The following is a 19,593-nucleotide window of genomic DNA, read 5'->3' on the forward strand; positions in this document are numbered from 1 at the left end:
AATGAAACCGAGAGTGGAGACTTAATTAGCACGGACAGGGAAATGCAAATCAGAGCTGGACATAATTATCATCGTTTTACACATAATGTGTTTGCAAATATGTTGAGAAGGGTCAAACTACAGTGTCTCTGCATCAAACAGCTGCCTGTCGCTTAGACACGCCCACTCGCCGGCGAGAGCGACGCCGATTGGTTGCTATTCATACCAGCTGGCCTTGCTATTTCAGGATTGGCGGATCCTTGTTTGGCCATTACGTTATGCTCTCTTCTACACATACACAAGGATGATAGAAAAGAGAAGACGTAATGGAGTGTTCCCGAGCGTCCTTGCGATGAAAACCACTTTAGTATTCGACAGTATTCAAGGAAGGGAGCTGCAATGAAGGTATGTAAAAATAACTAGATGTCAGATTTGTTATTAATGTAGGCGAGATTTACCATCTGCGTGGAAACACCAGAATAATTTCCGGAGGCTGTTTGACGTGTCAACAGCCAGACTTCTTAAGAGTTGCATCGGTTGAGATGCATCAAATGAAGTCTGCAAAGAGCAATGCATGCGCCCTTCCGTCTTTTGCATGCTCTTGCATTAAAAGTGTTTGCTTGGGTGACAGCTTCATTTATGATCGTTTAGCAGGAGATTTGCTACTATCGGCATCAGGACTATATCAGGACAGGTGCAGCTCGGTTTGAACCGAGTGCATAAGCAAGCAGTGCTCATCATAACCTAGTTTATCGCAGCACTTTTCTAATGAGATTGGAGGATGCATGAGCAGCTCAGACAGCCATGAGGGACAAGTGATTTCCCCTACTAAAACGTCACTTTAAATTATAGTGATTATGACGTCAGAATAGAGATACAAGTATTGCGATTGTGATAACAGCCAGGGGAATATCAGTGGACCACCGATTTATACCGCGAGGAGGGACAAAAGTGGTTTCCCCTGCTGAAATGTCGCGATTTAATTACGTGCTTAATGATTGTGACGTCAAAATCGTGATGAAATGATTGTGGTTCTGATGTAACGTGATGACTGTGCATGCAGGTGAAGGCACGCAGTCACGAGCGATAGAAGTGATTTCCCTTCTGAGTGATTGTGACGTCAGATTGATGATACAAATGATCGCGATAACGGTGGACCAGTAATTCAAATATGTAGATTTTTATTTTCAGTGCATGGTGATTATGACATCAGAACCTCATACTGATTATGATTCTGAATGTGATGATTTCTAAACTCGTGTATGAGAGGCAGACATGGTTTCCCCAACTAAAATGTCACAATTAAATTATAACACAGTGATTATGACGTCACAGTCGATTGTGATTGTTGTAATAAGAGTCAGGATATTATCAATGGACTGGAGAAGTTATGAAAATGAATGTGATTGTGATGAGGGCTAGACTCAGTAATGCAGTTAACAGTCATAAAAGAATAAAAGTGGTTTAACTAATAAGATAGTGGTTATGACATCTGAACAGTGATGAAAATGTTTATTTTGTTTGTGATATCTGGCAGAGCTGTTATAATTAGACCCATAGTTCAAGCAGTCATGGCTATGGAATGGTGATTATAACATTATAATAGTTATGCGATTCTGTTTGTTATGTCTGGCGGAGCTGTTATAATTGGACCAGCAGCCCAGATATTAAAAGCTAAATGTCTCTTTTTAATTATTGATGAAAATTGATGTTGATGTATTGATGGAAAGACTGTGATGATTGGCTTGACTGATGTGATTATAAACTAAAACATTATTCTTTCTGTAAAACATCACAATTGAACAATGACATAGTGGTTATGATGATTTCATCATAATATTGGGAAAGTGAAAATTACTTTATTGACTGAGTTGAATCCAGACAGAGATGAATCTTCTCATTAAACATCAAAACTGAAACATTACATAGTGATTATGATGTCAGAATAGTGGAGAGGAACAACGATTAAAAATGATGTTGTGCATGCTCATGATTGTTGTGATTGATCAAGCTGTTATGAGCTGTTATGAAAAGTTGCTCGGTTACAGCAAAGCTCTCAAACGTCAGTTGAATTATGATGTGATGAATAGTGGTTTATAATTAGAGAAAGTTTGTTTGAATGAGATAACAGCAGTCATGGTGGTATTTAAAATGTTTTTTAGTTAATATTGGGAATTTGCTGCTATAATGTGATTTACTTGCAGTCGAGATATGGTCATATTGCGATGAGATTTTTGTGAGCAGTGATCTTAAGTTTAGAACATAATGACTAAATTCTTTCAAATGCACTCTCATTTCCATTAAATTATGAAGCAGTTTCTTTTTAGCGTTGACCTCACTCCTTCAGGGAGCAGCCTTGAAGGAAAGCGTGATAGGGTATAATTAGAGGGTTAATCACGTGTCAGATAATTCAGGTTTATGAATAATTCCTCTCATTCATAAGAGCTCCACTGTCTGGCTTTGTTTCTCCCTGTGGTTTATGTAATGACACAGTGTTATAAAGCACAGATTCTCCCCAGGAAGCAAAAGGACTAACTATCTTCTGAAAGAAAGCTTTTTTTTTTTGAGGATAACCACTCTTCTGTAACGTTACTTCTGCTTAATCTGAGCAGAAAAGCTTTTCGAATCAGACAGAAGACGGAAACATCTGGGTTTTTATATGTGAATTATTCAGTTATCTAAATTTGGAATTGTTTCTGGAGGTATTTTGGAACTGATATTGTGCGATATTACTCACAGCAGGCAATGATATTAATCTTCTCATTCATATTCTAGGCTATTTTGCCCAAATGTATTTGATATCAGGTCCACACTATAGCTAAAGTCAATATTTAAATATCTGGCCATGAGTTGAACACAAGTCTGGAAAAGTTTCAGATGGAGATAATCTGCTTTCATCTGTTCAATATTAAAAAGCAATGGAAATGGGATGGCATATCTCCACTAGATGATCATTATTAGAAATGCCAGTCATTCTGTAATAAAGCGAGCCCAAAAAAAGAAAACATCTACGGATGATTATGAAGATTATTTTTTTTAAATTTACATTTAATAAAAAATAAAGATTTGTCTTTCTGTCTTTGTCTGAATGTCACAGATGTCTTATTAGATCCCAGCGAGGTTTTTACACTTCTATGAAAGAATAGTTCATCAAAAAATGAACATTTTGTCATTATTTATTTACACTCGTGAGTCGTGCTCATGTCTAACGAAATGGAAATGTGAGTTTTTGTAGAATCTTCACACAGCTATTTTCCAAGTAAGGACAGTTTATAGTGAATATGCTCTGTTACACTATCATAACAAAACTATACTGGAATGTACTCCTTCAATATTTTAGTTGGACATTAATCTAACGTTAATACTTCCTAATTGTTTCAGATTGTTCAGAGAACATTCGTAACATTAATATTAATATAAAAGTAACAAAAGAAACCATACTTTTTGCGAAATGATAAAACTAATCATTCCCTTAATGGTTTCTCTTCACATAACCAACCAAAACATTTTTACATAAAAAAAAACACATTTTGAATGTACTGAGAAAATTCCGAAATAACATTTTCATAACGTAATAGAAATGCTAGGAAGATGTTTTTAGAACATTTCTGTTAGCTTCAAAAAACATTTCTAAAACCAACATGTTCAAAGCTGCTCAGTCCCATATCTGCTGGCGTAATTAGTTATGCACTCTCATGTGAATGCTCATTAGTCAGAAGTCATTAGATGTCATGTTTTCTGTCAGTGGGAAGGGTTTCTACACTCAGAGCCTGTCACTGCAGGTGAGAGGAGAGACGGAGAATTGGCTTTTCCATTGTTCCGTTGTGCATCAGAAGTGCTGATTCATTGTTTTAAGAAGCATCACACTCAAGTGGAACAGACCTTGTCGAGTTGTCTTATTCCCAGCGCTTAATGCAGTTTTACGTTTCTGCATGTATTGTACTGTGAGTGCAGAGACATTAGTCTGAATTCATTTCTCTGGAGTCAGGTGTGCTCATCAATTTAAAATAAGCATTTACCGTAAGATTCACTTTCAGTTGAGTCCCCGACCATGCAGCGAATCATGACTCAGGGGAACTGTAACGCTCTTTTTTTCTTGAAGGACACAGAGTTCTCCTTGCTCTCTTGGTCTGGTCATCAGGAATCAGACCTTTAAGAGCAGGAGACTGTCAACCTGTCAGAAACTACCAGCACTGGGGCTGCTGGGTCAGATGTGCAGTTATATAAACACACACCAGAACGTGAATCTGATCTGTTCGGTCAGTCGTTTCTGTTATTTCCTCTTTGAAGCCTTTATAGAATCCATTACGAAGAAATTCTTAATGCACATAACTTAATAAATTATCAGTTGCATATTCTCATAAATAAACCTGCTTTCCTCTGATGCATGATGTTCAATCTTTAAAACGACATTTCACTTCTTTTGACCTACCCATAATTCTTCTTTTATATTATTTTAAGTAAAAAAACCAACATTTTTTTCATGATTTTAGTTTTAGTTATCTATATTAGCCATGGTAACAAATGCATAATTACAGCAAAAACGCTAAGAAGAGGATGAGCTGCGGTGGTTTTGTGATGGACGTGGCCACCTCGCTGAGCTCACGGGGCTCTCATTGAAGTGACAGAGGGAAGCTGTGGCACCGGCTCTCTGCCAGAACGAAGCACGAGCTGCGACTTCATGCCCTGACCTTATGTTACGCAACACAGAGATCACGCTAACTGCCATACTGCTCAAATACTGAGCGTACTGCCAGAGGGACCCCAATCAAAGCCAAACAGCCAACATTATTTAGAATCTGATATGAAACGGGAAATATTTCAGCATGAAGCGATGTGGTTGCTGAAGTGGCTTAGTTGGACATTGATTATAAAGACTCACTGGCTAGACATATTATATAGCAAATATATTTGTTTCTTATTAATATTATACTACTGCTATAATAATATTATATTACTGCTTTGTTAATTAAAAAATACTAAGTTGACCAAAATTTAGACATTTATAATGTTACAAAGGATTTATATATTTTAAATAAATGCTGTTCTATTCATCACAGAATCCTGAAAAAAAATAAAGAGCAGAACTTCCACAAAAGTATCAAAACAGTTCCTAACATTGATAATAATGATTTGTGAAGGATCGTGTGACACTGAATGCTGCAGCTAATGGCTGCTGAAAATCCAGCTTTGTGTCACGGGAATAAATGATATTTTAAAATATATTAAAATATCAAAGTTTTAAAAATATTTCACAAAAATTACTATTATCACTAGTATACTGTACAGTTTGTAATCAAATAAATGCAACCTTGGTATGCTATGCATATATAACCTTATGATTATGTTAATTTTTATATTAACCTAAATTTAAATAATATTTAATTATTTTTTTTATTTTTTGCTCCGGTGTCTTTCTATAGAAGAGAAAGAATCACTATTGTTGTGTGCTCACACATACAGAAAGATGTTACAAACAGTAGTGTTGGCCTGCATTATGTAAGTGTATAAACACAAAGGCAAACAGAGCGCTCTGCTTGGCTTAACCTGCTCTGCACTGTGTGTAAGAGCAACAACAGATTTGATCCTCTCAGCCCATCTCTCTCTCTATCTCTCTGTCGCTTTGCACCATAGGATGCATGTATGCTCATTTCAGCTCATCGATTGTCCTGCTCTTAAACAGAAGATGCATTCTTCCATCACCCCCACCCCCCAACCTCGCAGTGTTATTCTGAGACAAGACATCACGCCATCTTGGGTCACAGAAAGCTGCCGTGATATTTGTATGAGGGTTTATTGATTATAGAAACTATGAATGTTACTGCCTGGAAAAAAGGTTTTTAGTTGTTTCGAGGTCTTCTGCATGTTGTGTTTTACTGTCCATTCACTGACCGAGCATGAATCTGATTCGCTGACTTTACGCAACTTCCGTGAGTTTTCAGTCCACCTATACAAGGTACCAGTTTGATACAACAAGTAAATAATCACTGGATTCGCCGAGGTTTGCCATGTTAGTGGCACCAAATTAATAAAAGACTTTTACAATTACATTTATTCATTTAGCAGACACTTTTATTCAAAACGACTTACAAATGAGGAATACATCTAGCAATTCATCATTATTGGGCAAATACACACTACAAGTGCTTGTATTAAAAAGTTTAAGAAATTATTTAGAAGAGTTCACGCTAGAACAGTGAGGATCACTTTTCAGTTGTTCAGGTTTTCACCTCTTTTTCTGGTTTTTGCTTTATATTATGTCAGATCATGATTTTAGGGAAGTTCATGACTGTAATACAATCAGACCATATGTCAGCAGTGTTATGAAGCAGAGTGAAAGCTTACTTAACCAACATCTTCTAAATTTACACCTTAAGTAAATGAAAGTTCTTAGAAACCCTCGACTATTGGAGAGAAAGAATAGGCCTGGTAATGTCTGTTTTTTATGATTCGTATGAAAGCATTGTTTGGTTTTGCACATGCATTTGGCTGATACCTGACACATGTCCATTCTTCTCAGCTGTTTAGCTCTCACGGCCATTTTGCTGTACTGACACCGTTTTAAAGGTCCCGTTCTTCGTGATCCCATGTTTTAAACTTTAGTTAGTGTGTAATGTTGTTGTTAGAGTATAAATAATATCTGTAAAATTCTAAAGCTCAAAGTTCAATGCCAAGCAAGATATTTTATTTAACAGAATTCGCCTACAAAAAACGACCTGTTTGGACTACATCCCTCTAGTTCCTGCAGTAATGACGTCACTAAAACAGTTTTTTGACTAACCTCCGCCCACATGAATACACAAAAAGGGGGTCGTGGTCTTGTTGCGCTCCGACGGAGAAGGAGGACGAGATGCGTTTGTGTTTGTCGCCATGTGGTCGAAACGCTGTTATTTTCATCTCGGAGTCCAATCACCTTTGTTTGGGCTTCCCAGGGACGCTGTACTTAGAGATCAATGGTTACAATTTATGTTTAACTCAGTTCCCGAAAATTATAATCCACATGTAAAACTATGTGCAGCACATTTTGCTGAGGACAGCTTCCTCAATCTCAATCAGTTTAATGCCGGATTCGCACAAAGATTATTCTTGAAAGATGGAGCAGTTCCCTCTTTGTCTGGAGAAGGCGTTGTTTATGGACCACAACCACTAAGTGTATTTTATTATTTAAGTTGGTGCATTTAAGAGTTTCTGTAACTTATTACACAAAGGGCAATGCTGTTTAGCTTTGTTAACTAGATGTTAGGGCTGTGCAAAAAAATCGAATGTGATTTTCATGCGCATCTCGTCAGTAAAAACGCTCCTGTGATTATAAGTCCATCTCCAGCACATGCGTTCTAGTCCAATCGCGTTTACAGGAGGGCCGCGTGCTCTAAGCTGGTGTCGAATCAAAACACAGGAACCGCTGGCCCAATCAGAGCTCGTTACATATTTCTGAAGGAGGGACTTTATAGAACAAGGAAGTCATCAGCCCGTTTTTATGACAGTGAAAACAGCAGTATACAGATAAGTGAATAGTGTGAAAAATACTGTGTTATTTTACATGCGAAACATGAACACATGTTATATTGCACACTGTAAACACAACTAAAGCTTCAAACCCAGGGAACTTACCCTCATGTCGTTCCGAAACCCGTAAGACTTTCACTCATCTTTAGAACACAAATTAAGATATTTGTGATGAAATCTGAGAGCTATCTGGCCCTCCATAGACAGCAATGCAACTGAAATGTTCCCAAAGTAAATAGTAAATACATCGGTAAAATGTTTTTTTTTTGGACAAAGTAAACAAAAATAACAATTTACTCAACCATTCCACCATTTTGGAGAGCACCCAAGAACATATTGGACGTAATCTGCGTTATTAACGTTCGTGGGGTAAGTGCAAGCATGAACGTAATCTGCATAATAAGCGTTGTTTACGCTTAGGCGAAAGCATGAGTATGCATTGAAATACTCTCTAAAATGGTGAAAGACATAACTCGGGGGAAAAGAATTATTGAGTAAATTATGTAATTTTAGTTTTCTTTGTGCAAAAAAAGTATTCTCGTAGCATCACAAAACTGAAGTTGAGAAACTGATGTCACATGGACAGTTTTACCGATGTATTTACTACGTTTCTGGACCTGGAAATTTAAGTTGCGTTGCTGTCTATGGAGGGCCATATAGCTCTCCAAATTTCATAAAAAATATCTCAATTTGTGTTCCGAAGATGAGCAAAAGTCTTCCGGGCTTGGAACGACATGAGTGTGAGTAATTAATGAGATCATTTTCATTTTGGGGTGAACTAACCCTTTAACCTGGTATATTTCCAAATGAATCAAACTCGAATCTGAAATTTATCTCAATACGCAGCCCTATATCTGAACATATCTTCAACATGTCTTCTCCAGGCGGGGGCCTCCTCCATGTGGGCATCATGTTGCGGGCTGCTGAACGAGGTGATGGGCACAGGGGCGGTCCGCACCCAGCAGCCGGGTTTTGGAGCCGGAGCCGGGCCGTTCCGCTTTGCCCCCAGCGCTGGTTACTCCACCTACCCGCCCAGCAGCACCACCTCAGGAAGCGCAGGCCTGGCGTGCAAAGCCTGCGGACTGGCCTTCTCTGTGTTCAGACGAAAGGTAGGACATCGGAGGTTTATGGAGTATGGTTTTAGGATTTCTGTCATTTTTGTGATAGTGAAAGTAGAGTGATCTGACTCACTGAAAAGAATCACACCAGTCAAATTTATGCTTGTCAAGTGGACATGCATTGCATGTTAATTTGATATGTGCCGCAGTTAGTGATGTCAACACAATGGAAAGTTATAGAATTATGGAATAGATACAGATTACATTTTTTCTCAGAATAGTATTTTCACTGGAGCATTTTAATATTTATATTTTTGTTGTGTTAAATTCATATCATATATGATACACACACACTTCTGTTCAAAATTGTCAATTTTCAATATGATTTTTTTGATAAAAATAATAATAAATTGTTTTTTGAGCAGCAAATCAGCACATTTGATTTCTGAAGAATCATGTTACACTGGACTAATGGCTGCTGACATTTTCAAATGTATTAAAAATCTAACAATTCTTTTAAATAGAAACATTATTCAATATTATATAAGTAATATTAGGTTTTTAGTATATTTTGATATTGCTCCTCACTAGAGGTGGAGGAAACACTCTTCTGCCTCCTTAGTCTGGCATTTCGTATTTCCTGGCAAAGGACAGGAGTGATGAAAGACACTCGGATGCATCTGCAGATGCTCGCACCAGCACACATATGCAGAGATGTGAGTGCAAGACTTTGATTGAAAAGCTCATTCATCAGCATGGTGGCATTTGATAACCACCACCAGGCTTGCCAGCAGAGACTCCACAACTGCTTCTGGGAGTTCAAAAGTGTCTTAAAAATGAAGTTCATGCCGCAGTGATTTACAGATGGAAGTTCTGTCAGTGTCAATCAACACAACTAAAGCATGGCGTAATTAAATCAGTCTAATGCACACATATTAACTGGCTGTTTAGTGATTCATCTTCTCTCTCTCTCTCTCTCTTTGCAGCACGTTTGCTCAGACTGCAAGAAGAGCTTCTGCTCGCTGTGTTCTGTGCTGCAGGAGAACCTGCGACGCTGCTCCACCTGCCACCTGCTGTGGGGCACGGCCTTCCAGCGGCCCAGGTTAATGCGACTCCGCGTTAAAGACCTGCGGCAGTATCTCACGCTGAGAAACATCAACACGGACACCTGCAGGGAGAAAGAGGACCTGGTGGACTTGGTGCTCTGCCATCTGAGCGCTGAGCTGGAGATGGGGGAGGATGAGGAGGAGGAGGAGGAGGAGGAGGAAGAGGAGGCGGAAGCAGATACGGACAGTCTGCCCTCACTTCCGCGCTCGCTCTCCACGCCGCCCGCCTCCGCGGCACAATCCTCCTCCCAGCAGTCTGCGCTGTCTGTCGCCGTGTCTCAGGGAGAGGCTCTCAGTCGCAGCAATAGCTCAGGGACAACCAATCAGGTGAGGCGCTTTCCGGAAGGCAATGTGTTCCAGTGCATTTCGGTGTTTATTTGACTTATTTTATTTACAGTTACTTTTTTTACATTTTAAATTTAATAATTTAGCTGACACTGTTTTTTCAAAGAGCTTTCAAAATAAAGAACATAACAAGTATTGAAAGAAGAGAAAGAAATATTTATTTTATTTACCTTTATTTTTTTTATTTACATTAATTTTCATTTTGCAGGTGACACAGTAAAAATCATCACAACATCAAAACCACATCACAAACAATTTGTCACAAGAGCCAAGAATATTTGCAGTATACAGTGCCTAGCGTTTTGTTTTGTCTTTCGCTTTTTTTGTTTTGTTTTGAATGTCCCTTTTTAAATATTTGATGTTAGTTCTAAAGAATTTCATGAAAGATTTATTTGTTTTACACAATTTTAACTTGATTGTTTTTTTAAGTAAAATGAAAATGTTAATATAAGTCCAGTATAATGGGTAATTTTTTTATTTACTAAAAGATGTGTGATTCAGCATTTATAATCATTATTATTTATATTTCATATTATTCAATTAATTTGTTATTCATTAAATGAAGTACTTAATGAGGCAATTTTAATACAAGTTTTATAAATATATTTATTATTTAAAAATATTTATTTATTTTACATTTAATTAGATAAGCTGAATAAATAAGCTTTCCATTGATGTGTGGTGATGCTTGTTAGGATATGATAATATTTAGCTGAGATACAACTATTTGAAAATCTTAGGGTGCAAAAAAAAATGTAATATTGAGAAAATCACCTTTAAAGATGTCCAACATAAGTCCTTAGCATTGCATATAATTACTATCAAAAATTAAGTTTTAAAATATTTACAGTAGGAAATTTACAAATAACTTCATGGGACATCATCTTTACTAAATGTCCTAATGATTTTTGGCATAAAAGAAAAATCAATGATTTTGACCCATACAATGCATTTTTGGCTATTGTTACAAATATACGCCTGCTAGTTATGACTGCTCCAGGGTCACATATAATATAAAATTATATTGGAATGTTTTTACATTTTTTAAGGTTAATTGTGTAATTTCTGTGCCAATAAACTGAGCAATGTTTTAAAAACACTTACAAATAACTGGTGTAAAATGACAAATTACGCTTTAAAAAAAAGGATTTTAACATTGAATTTTTTTTCTAATGTAATACTTTAACATTACTGTCAATTTTTGTTGCTTTGTGTCACATAATTTAGCATGCTTACTTTTAGCATACAGATTGCATTTTTTGTGTTAAATGAGCTGAATAAAATCAAACCAACTAATTAAAGTCCTGTAAATATGGTTAAATATAATTTAGATCTGACATGCTGAGCGGGTTACATAATGTTGAAAAAGGTTGTCTGGTAATTCCTGTGTGACGTGATATAAAACACTTACAGATTAAAAGTGCAAATGTGTTTAAGACGCAAATCAGCCTGAAGTGTGTGATGGTCCAGTGTGACTTCAGAGCCTGAGTTGGCAGACTGACCCATTCATTATTAATACGCAGCCAGCGAAGCTGCACGCCGTCTGTGTGTGGCCCACGTGTGAGATCTCAGTCCATGTGCTGACTCTCCTCATAAAGACCCAGTCATTCTTCTGCCAGACAGCAGACAGGAAGAACGCACGGCCATTAGCTAATTGTCCTGAATGTGGCAAACAGAGAGAGAGAGCTAGTGAGAGACCCAAAAAAAGCATACAAAAGCCTGCTGCTCCAGGACACATGGTCCTTATGTGAGTGACACAGGACAGGAATTATTGCAATCAGAGTGAATGCATGATTGACTCTGTAATGTGCTGTTATTTGATGTGCAGTTTGCAGAACCAAGGGAAGCTGATTGTGAGGATGTGATGGGAAGAGGGTTTGATTAAACTGCACTGACACAGAGGTTACTCAAAGCTGTAAAGGAGATTTAAAGTGAATGTTACTTTTTCTGAAGTGGTCTCTTATGAATTTCATAAAATACTTATTTTTATTGCATGGTGAACACTTCCCCAATGTAGTGGAACGGATAATATTTTTATGATTTACTTTAAGTTGTGATTCAGAATTTAGAATAAAAAAGATTGTTTAAATTAAACTTATGTAATTAGATTTTTTTTATAATATATATATATATATATATATATATATATATATATATATATATATATATATACACATTTAGGTATATATAAATTTATTGCTAACAGTATTTTCAATATTTTGTAATGTATCTTAAGTATTTTTGTAATGTATCTCAATTTATAGATTAGATTAGATTAGATTAGACTAGATTAGATTAAAATGCTGTTCTTTATTATCCTGTAAAGGTATGATTTCCATAGAAATATTAAGCAGCACAACTGTTTTCAGCATTAATTATAATATGAAACATTTCTTGAGCAGTACATCAGCATATACAGAATGATTTCTGAAGGATCATGTGACACTGAAGACTGGAGTTATGATGGAAATGTAGTTGCATCACAGAAATCATTTTCATTTTGAAATATGTTAAAATAACACTGGGTATTTCTATTATAATGTTTTTTTTAACATTATTACTGTTTAACTGTATTTGATTATATTTTAAATAATTACGTTTATTTTTATGAATGAACGTGTTGTGTTTAAATTAATTATTTAATTCAAAAAAATTAAGTGCATGTATCGTTTGAGTCCCGGCTTGTAGACCTTTCTCCCACTTTGCTTCCCGTCTTCTCTAATCTGTCCCATCAAAAATTGTGATAAGTAAATACAAACACTAAAGAGAAAAGAAGATGGGATCTGAACTCACAGCACGGCTCAGTCTGAACTCACACTATGATTTTAATCATGTCTAGTCTATGAAATAAGTTCTTGATTTCTGTGTTTTATCTTCAGGACCATGGAGATGCTACATCAGTTTCCCTCCTCAACCTGGAGCCTCATGAAGACATCCTGGAGGTGAGACAAACCTGCAAAATCTGCATGCGTCGAGTGTTTGTGCCACCTACTGTAAAGACGATGGTTATTTTATGCCTGGAACACAAGGGGGTCATATGACATTGCTAAAAAGAACATTATTTTGTGTATTTGGTGTAATGCAATGTGTGTATGCGGTTTAAGGTTAAAAAAACACTTTCCATATAATGTACATTATTGTTGCTCCTCTTTGCCCCTCCTTTCTGAAACACATTGATTTTTACAAAGCTCATCATTCTGAAAAAGTGAGGTGTGCTCTGATTGGCCAGCTATCCTGGTGTTGTGATTGGCTGAATACCTCAAGCGTGTGATGGAAACATTACGCCCCTTACCATACTGTGATGCCGTCTCCTGGTGTGACAAGACAAAAACAATAAAACCCAATATAAATGAGGAATTTGTTGCATCCAGTGGGGACATAATTACTGAACATGGAGGCGGCGGCGATAGCCAGAATCAAAGTTACGACCTTCTTTCTATGCGTGAACATTTGCGCAGTGTTATGCAAATCATCCCACACAGTGACGTAAATGTAGAGACGTGTTTAAACGAGGCGTTTTATGGGGGTGTGGATAAGTATTAACACTCCAAAGAGAAAGGAAAACTTGAAATCGCATCATATGACCCCTTTAAAACCACTCGATTCTCACTAAGCACCCATTAACGTTAATAATTCAGTGCAATATTCAATAAATCTGCTTAGTGTTTGGCAAATACTTCAGAAGAACATCTACAGAGTTCAGAATGAGCAGTCTGGTGGAATATCAACGTGGACTGCAGTATAAATTGCTTAATGTCTGTCCCCGAGCAGGCCAGCCCTGCGACGCAGAGGCGAGCACGCGCCTCCCTCTCGGATCTGTCCCGCGAGGCTGACATCGAGAGCCTGACAGTGCGGCAGCTGAAGGAGATTCTCGCCCGCAACTTCGTCAACTATTCAGGCTGCTGTGAGAAATGGGAGCTGGTGGAGCGCGTCCATCGTCTCTACAGAGAGAACGAACTCAACAGAAGATCGAGTAAGAGCCGACGTCACGCATAAAGTCTAGAGCTCTTCCCAAAGCAGTCCACTTGTTATCTTATTGTTTCTAAAACAACTAAAGGATTGTTAGGACACTCTTAAATATAAAGCTTCCAAAATGAGAACATTTAAATAATCCAAAGAAGCTTTTTCTATTATAAAGAACCTTTTGTGTGTTGGAAATGTTCCGTGAATTTTAAAGGTTCTGCATGGAACCTTTATTTTTTAGATGCAGGTGTAAGAACATGATTAAGTTCTTTTATTAAGTCATTTAATTCTTCTGCTAGAAGAGGCTCTTTATGTTAAATTAGTAGAATAGAGTATTAAAGGTTCCTTGGATGCTGAATATGACCATTAGATCTTCTGCTGACTATATGATTGGCCGAATAATGAGATGGAAACTCAGTGGTCCGCTTTTGTAGGTGTTCAGGCTGAAAAGAGCACAGCTGACATCATACAATAAGAGAGATGGATGAGGAGGAATGCAGCCAATCTTTTTGACAGACTGCATGTGAGAAATAACAACATGAAATTGAATCGGTCAAGGACCAGCCCAAAATCAGATGAGGCTAATGTGGTTTTCAAACAGGCTTCTGCTCTCCATAAAATTGATTGTTCTCGTTTTCTTTTCCTTGCAGTGGAAAATGTTAGCAACAGCCTAGCTGCAGGTAAGCAAACCAATATTTTCATATATTGTACTTGAAAGTGTTATTTATATACTATTATAGTAGTATTTTATATATATACATTTACATATATATACATGTATATTATATATTACATGTATATATATTTACATATATATATATTTACATATATATATATATATATATTTACATATATATATATTTTTTGTTTTATGTGCTTTTGTCTTTTTTGATTTTAATAAATTTTTAGAATGTATTTATTTACCTTTATTATTTTTTTCCGTCATTTTAGTACTTTTCTAAAAAATAAATTTCTGTTAGTTTCAGAGTCAGCGTTTCTAATTTTAGCACACTTTATTTTATTACTGAATCTTATTTCAATAGTTTTAGTTCTAGTTTACAATAACAACACTGGTATTTGAGACGTAAAAAAATACATATTGTTATATTGAATATTTAAAAATAAATATTTAAATGCATTATGACCTTACTGCCGGGACTAATTACTAACCTGGTGAAGCATGAATCATGTATGACATCTAAGAATGTTCTTCTTTCTGGGTAACAATTTGTGAAAAGATCAGTTTTTTATATGAATGTGAGCTTACATTAGCTGCCCAATGCTAATAATTTTAACTCTTTCACTGCTGTGTTTGTCAGTCAAAGTCATAGCTTACCCTCCTCCTATATGCAATGGAGGTATTGGAGGTAAGACTCAGCCTTTTTTAATGTGGCTCCAACATCATCATTGCCATCATTTAATTACCATGAATGAAAAGTGACCCTTCCCAATGCATGCTGGGAGAGTTTGATATGTAGTTTCCACGTGCATGATCATGAATTATGCTGCTAATGTGATCTGTCTGTCTTTTTATAGCTTGTCACATTACTGTAATTGCACCTTGCCTTCATTAATTATATTAACACTGCTTGGAAAATGGCCCAAAATGATCCAAAGATTATAGCTGTCCAGTCTCAGACAATATATTAAGAGGCTTTCTGGAGAGGGACCAAGTTTCAGATGCTTTAGGGATGTGCATCGTTTTGGTTTTTTATAGGGCAATTAATAGAGATGATAAGACTTACATCAGCAAATACTGGTTTAGTCTGTCATATAGGAGAGTTGAAAGCACGTACTGTATGTATATCATTCATTAAAAGGTTTGAACGCTGATATTGACCGGCTAAAAGAATGTCACATAAGAAAGTGTTCAGTAATACAGAAAATTATATTTACTATATTGTTAAGCAAAATATCAATTTTATAAGGACTTTTAATTTAATATAATTGAATAAAATTTAAAATAAAATATTTTTATTAAGATCTAAATTATTGTCCTTTAACAAAAAAAATCAAATTTCTGCTTGTAGATATTTAACGTGCATTTCATTTTATTTCTATTAGAACTGCTTTTGTTAAATTGAGGGACGAGTCAAGAACATTTTCTGGCTTATTATGTTTAATTTAAAATATTTTTGAATTTTCTTCTTTATTTAAAAAAAAAAACATTTATTGTCTTTATTTTTTAAAGAAGAATAAATGTTCTTTAACAAAAAAAAAATCTGCTTTTAAATATTTAATACACACACCCCTGTTTATTTCCATTATAACTGCTTTTATTATGGGATGTAATCAAATCTGTGCATAATTTAAAAAAAAAAATGCTTTTGATATAGTCTAAAGTTGGATAAAATTTTAATTAAAATAAGAATGTTAACTGAATATGAATATATGTGTTTTCAAAACTGAAAATAAAATGTTAACTGAATTTAAATGTAATTTAAAACAATGTTCTTCAAAACTTATTTTAAATTCTTTATTTTAAAAAGGAATTAATGTCCTTTAACATAAATTCACATTTTTGTGATTTTTAAATATTTAACAGGCATGTCCTCATTTATTTCCACTCTTAAAATGCTTTTATTAAAGGTGCTTTATGTAATATTTCGACTCTACTAAAGTGTAAAAATATAATATGTTTGCCGATGTTTAAGAAACATGCTAAGTTAACACACTTGTTTATCTGAAAAACAATGCTACAATCAGTTCTCCATTGAAAATTTCAATGTGAACGGGTTTCAACGGGTTTGTGAAACCCGCCCACTGCCAGTTTACCCAATTGTATTGCAGCACCCTGGGTTGCCAGTTGGCTGAAAACACAACTTATTTCATTTCAGTCATGTTCATGTGAGCTCGTTCCTGTTGGTGTCGTCAATCTGGCAACCTGCGTGTGCGTCAAGTCTGAGGAAGAGGGGCCGGTTGAAAAAAACCCTCTCCAATATTTTGAATTTGGACTGCAATACCTAGTTCAACCACTAGTTGTCAATCCTACATACAGCACCCTTTAAATTCTGTGACAAGCCGAAACATTTACTTTTGTAATCAAAAAAATTATGGACTTTTAAGTTGTATTGAACCTGGAACATTATTTTAAAGCATTTTAATTTAATGAAAATTAAATTACACATTTTACCGCTCAAAATGTCTTGTGTATTTCTTGTAAAATGGCATTGCGTATGCAGCTATGTACAACAGTCTTTCCCAAAGCGGAAAGAAAATCTCATTACACACAAGCAGAGCAGACACACAAGATCAATAGACTATTAAACAAGATCTCAAACCTTCCATATATTGTCTTGCAGATGGTGTGCAAGTAGCTCAGCTTGGCGGCGCTGATGAGAACCTATGCCGTATCTGCATGGATGCCGTGATAGACTGCATTCTGCTGGAGTGCGGTCACATGGTCACTTGCACCAAGTGCGGCAAGAGGATGAGCGAGTGCCCCATCTGCAGGCAGTACGTGGTGCGGGCAGTGCACGTCTTCAAGTCTTAATGGTTGAGCTTCACCTCCACTGGAAAACCAACACACCAGATGCTTCCTGTTGGACCGAGCAGGCTGGGGCTGCGACTGGACCAATGAACTGCCCCCCCCAGATTCAAAGTGGTGGAAACCTGTACTGCGCACACCTTCTTTACAGAGCGAGCATTTCCTGCTGCCCATTTTTATTTGGTCATTTGTATACACGCTTGAAATCATTTCTGCGGTTACTAACCCAGGGAAGATGGAAGATTTAGAGGAATAACATATAAAAAATATGAACGTTTAAGTGGTTTACAGTACATTCCTGTAAACTTTTTGGAAATGTCTTCTTGTATGTGCAATATTAGAAATCTTTACGTAGGGAAACAGTTTGCCATTATGATGCATGTTGTTGTAGCAGCAGTTAAGACCACTGGTGTGAAGGGGGAACGTACTGTAGGTGCCAAAGTAGAAATGTGCAGAACGGCTTCTGGATTATGTTTTGACGTGCTTTATTATTAATAAGCCTATTATTTTCATGTATTAAATCAGCTATTGCCATACCACACATCAGCATCCATGACACCGGATCAAATGACCAGCTAGCAGAAAAATTATTTATAGAAACTGTATTGTATTTTTTCACAGAGTCACTGGAATCCAGCATCTGCCGCTATGTAGCTTATTACTGGTACCTCAATTACTTTTTTTAAATCAAATTTAGCAGTGTCTGTCGAACGTCAGGTGTGTGGTTGGTTTGTCTCCATCGTGCTTCATATACAATTTACTTAAAGGGGTGCGAAGTCATTTTTGATTTTTTTGATTGGGTGGCTACCAAGGTAAAGGAATTTAGGCTGGACCCGTGTTATCTCAACGGTAAGAGAGGCTAACTTTTTTGGAGTCTCACATGAGAGTACAATATTAAAGCATTTGTCAGAGCACTATTTATTGGTTTAGAAGCTGGTAAAAAAAAGAAAAGAAAAGAAAAAAATCTCAGTGCACCTTTAAGCCTTGGTAGGTTTCATTTGCGAAATATTCGGTTTTTATAGTGGGTGAAAAAGACCATTTTGAGTTTGATGTTCTTCATCTCCAGCAATACCATGAAAGACGTCCGTTTTTTTGGTGAGTTATGTTGTAACACATTTATATGGCATAAGAGATTTCCACAAGCGGTGCTACATTGTTTCCGTATCACAGTTCCCTATTGCTTTCATGATTTTACGTATGTTAAACCATTTCTTTCCCTTTTTTGTGCATATTTACATTTTCTAGATAACGATAAAATAAAGAGGAAAGGAAATTGTTATTTGATTCCTCTAGATGCCCTTTGTTGCTGTGAATTCTGTAGTCAAATACAAGTTATGTCTGTGGTATTGGCTAGACAAACAAATATAAAGGAACGTTTAATCAATGAAACATAAGTGATTTTATATATACGTGAAAAAGCTGTACACAAAGTATTTGGATATATTTTCCTCTGTTGTCCAGTTTTTCTTACGTTTTCTTTTAAATGTTTCGCCCCCTTCAGCATTCCAGTTTTTCCTTGAATGTAACCAACATTTATTTAGTTGTTTAGATTTTAAACCAGTCACAAATAATTCTATAGTAGAATTGATTACATTCTGGTGTCACATCCATGTATTTCTATATAATCAGACTATTTTATAATTTGCTTCTAGAACATCACACCCGTCTGCCCAACACTGACACTGTGCTTATGTGTATGTTTCTAATGCTGCTATCTCTAAAAGATGTCACTTGGTAGTAGGCAATTATAGCGGAGCAGACAAGATTACACGCTAAATGAATTAAATTGAGCGCTGGAAGACGTTTTGGGATCTGGTCTTTGTATTTTGGAATGTTGAACTTTTTATTTTGGTAATTCAAAGATGATTTATTAAATTTAATAAACTTGAACTAACAAAATAAAGAGTTTTCTGATTTCAGTGTTTATTTGTTCCTTGGATGCAAACGATGAAATGCTAATCGGCGCCCTCTAATGCCTGCTAAGTGCAACGCAGTCAAAGGAATACGTTACTCTCAGTCAGACGCAAGCGGATGAAAATAACTTTTTATTCATAGCACAATACACGGACATGGTTGCTGGTTATTCTGGAGAACGGATTCGCTAAGGTATGCCTGTCTCTATATTTTAATGTACTATATTTACTCAATT

At 36.2% G+C, this 19,593-nt stretch overlaps 1 protein-coding gene across 2 annotated transcripts; it reads left to right on the forward strand.

Annotated features, from left to right (window-relative positions):
• The first annotated feature begins 223 nt into the window (after window positions 1-223).
• rnf34b (ring finger protein 34b) lies at window positions 224-19,347 on the forward strand. 2 transcript variants are annotated; one of them, XM_059539276.1, is made up of 8 exons: window positions 224-384; window positions 8,370-8,594; window positions 9,530-9,976; window positions 12,874-12,936; window positions 13,766-13,967; window positions 14,608-14,637; window positions 15,277-15,324; window positions 17,260-19,347. In XM_059539276.1, exons 1-8 carry the CDS (start codon window positions 379-381, stop codon window positions 17,448-17,450), a joined length of 1,212 nt encoding a protein of 403 aa, XP_059395259.1. In that variant the 5' UTR covers window positions 224-378; the 3' UTR covers window positions 17,451-19,347. The 2 variants fall into 2 exon arrangements, with proteins under 2 accessions (XP_059395259.1, XP_059395260.1); XM_059539277.1 differs by lacking the exon at window positions 15,277-15,324 and having other exon boundaries at window positions 225-384.
• The last annotated feature ends 246 nt before the right edge of the window (window positions 19,348-19,593 follow it).

Source organism: Carassius carassius, chromosome 45 (genome assembly GCF_963082965.1).
Source record: "Carassius carassius chromosome 45, fCarCar2.1, whole genome shotgun sequence".
Lineage (NCBI taxonomy): Eukaryota > Metazoa > Chordata > Actinopteri > Cypriniformes > Cyprinidae > Carassius > Carassius carassius.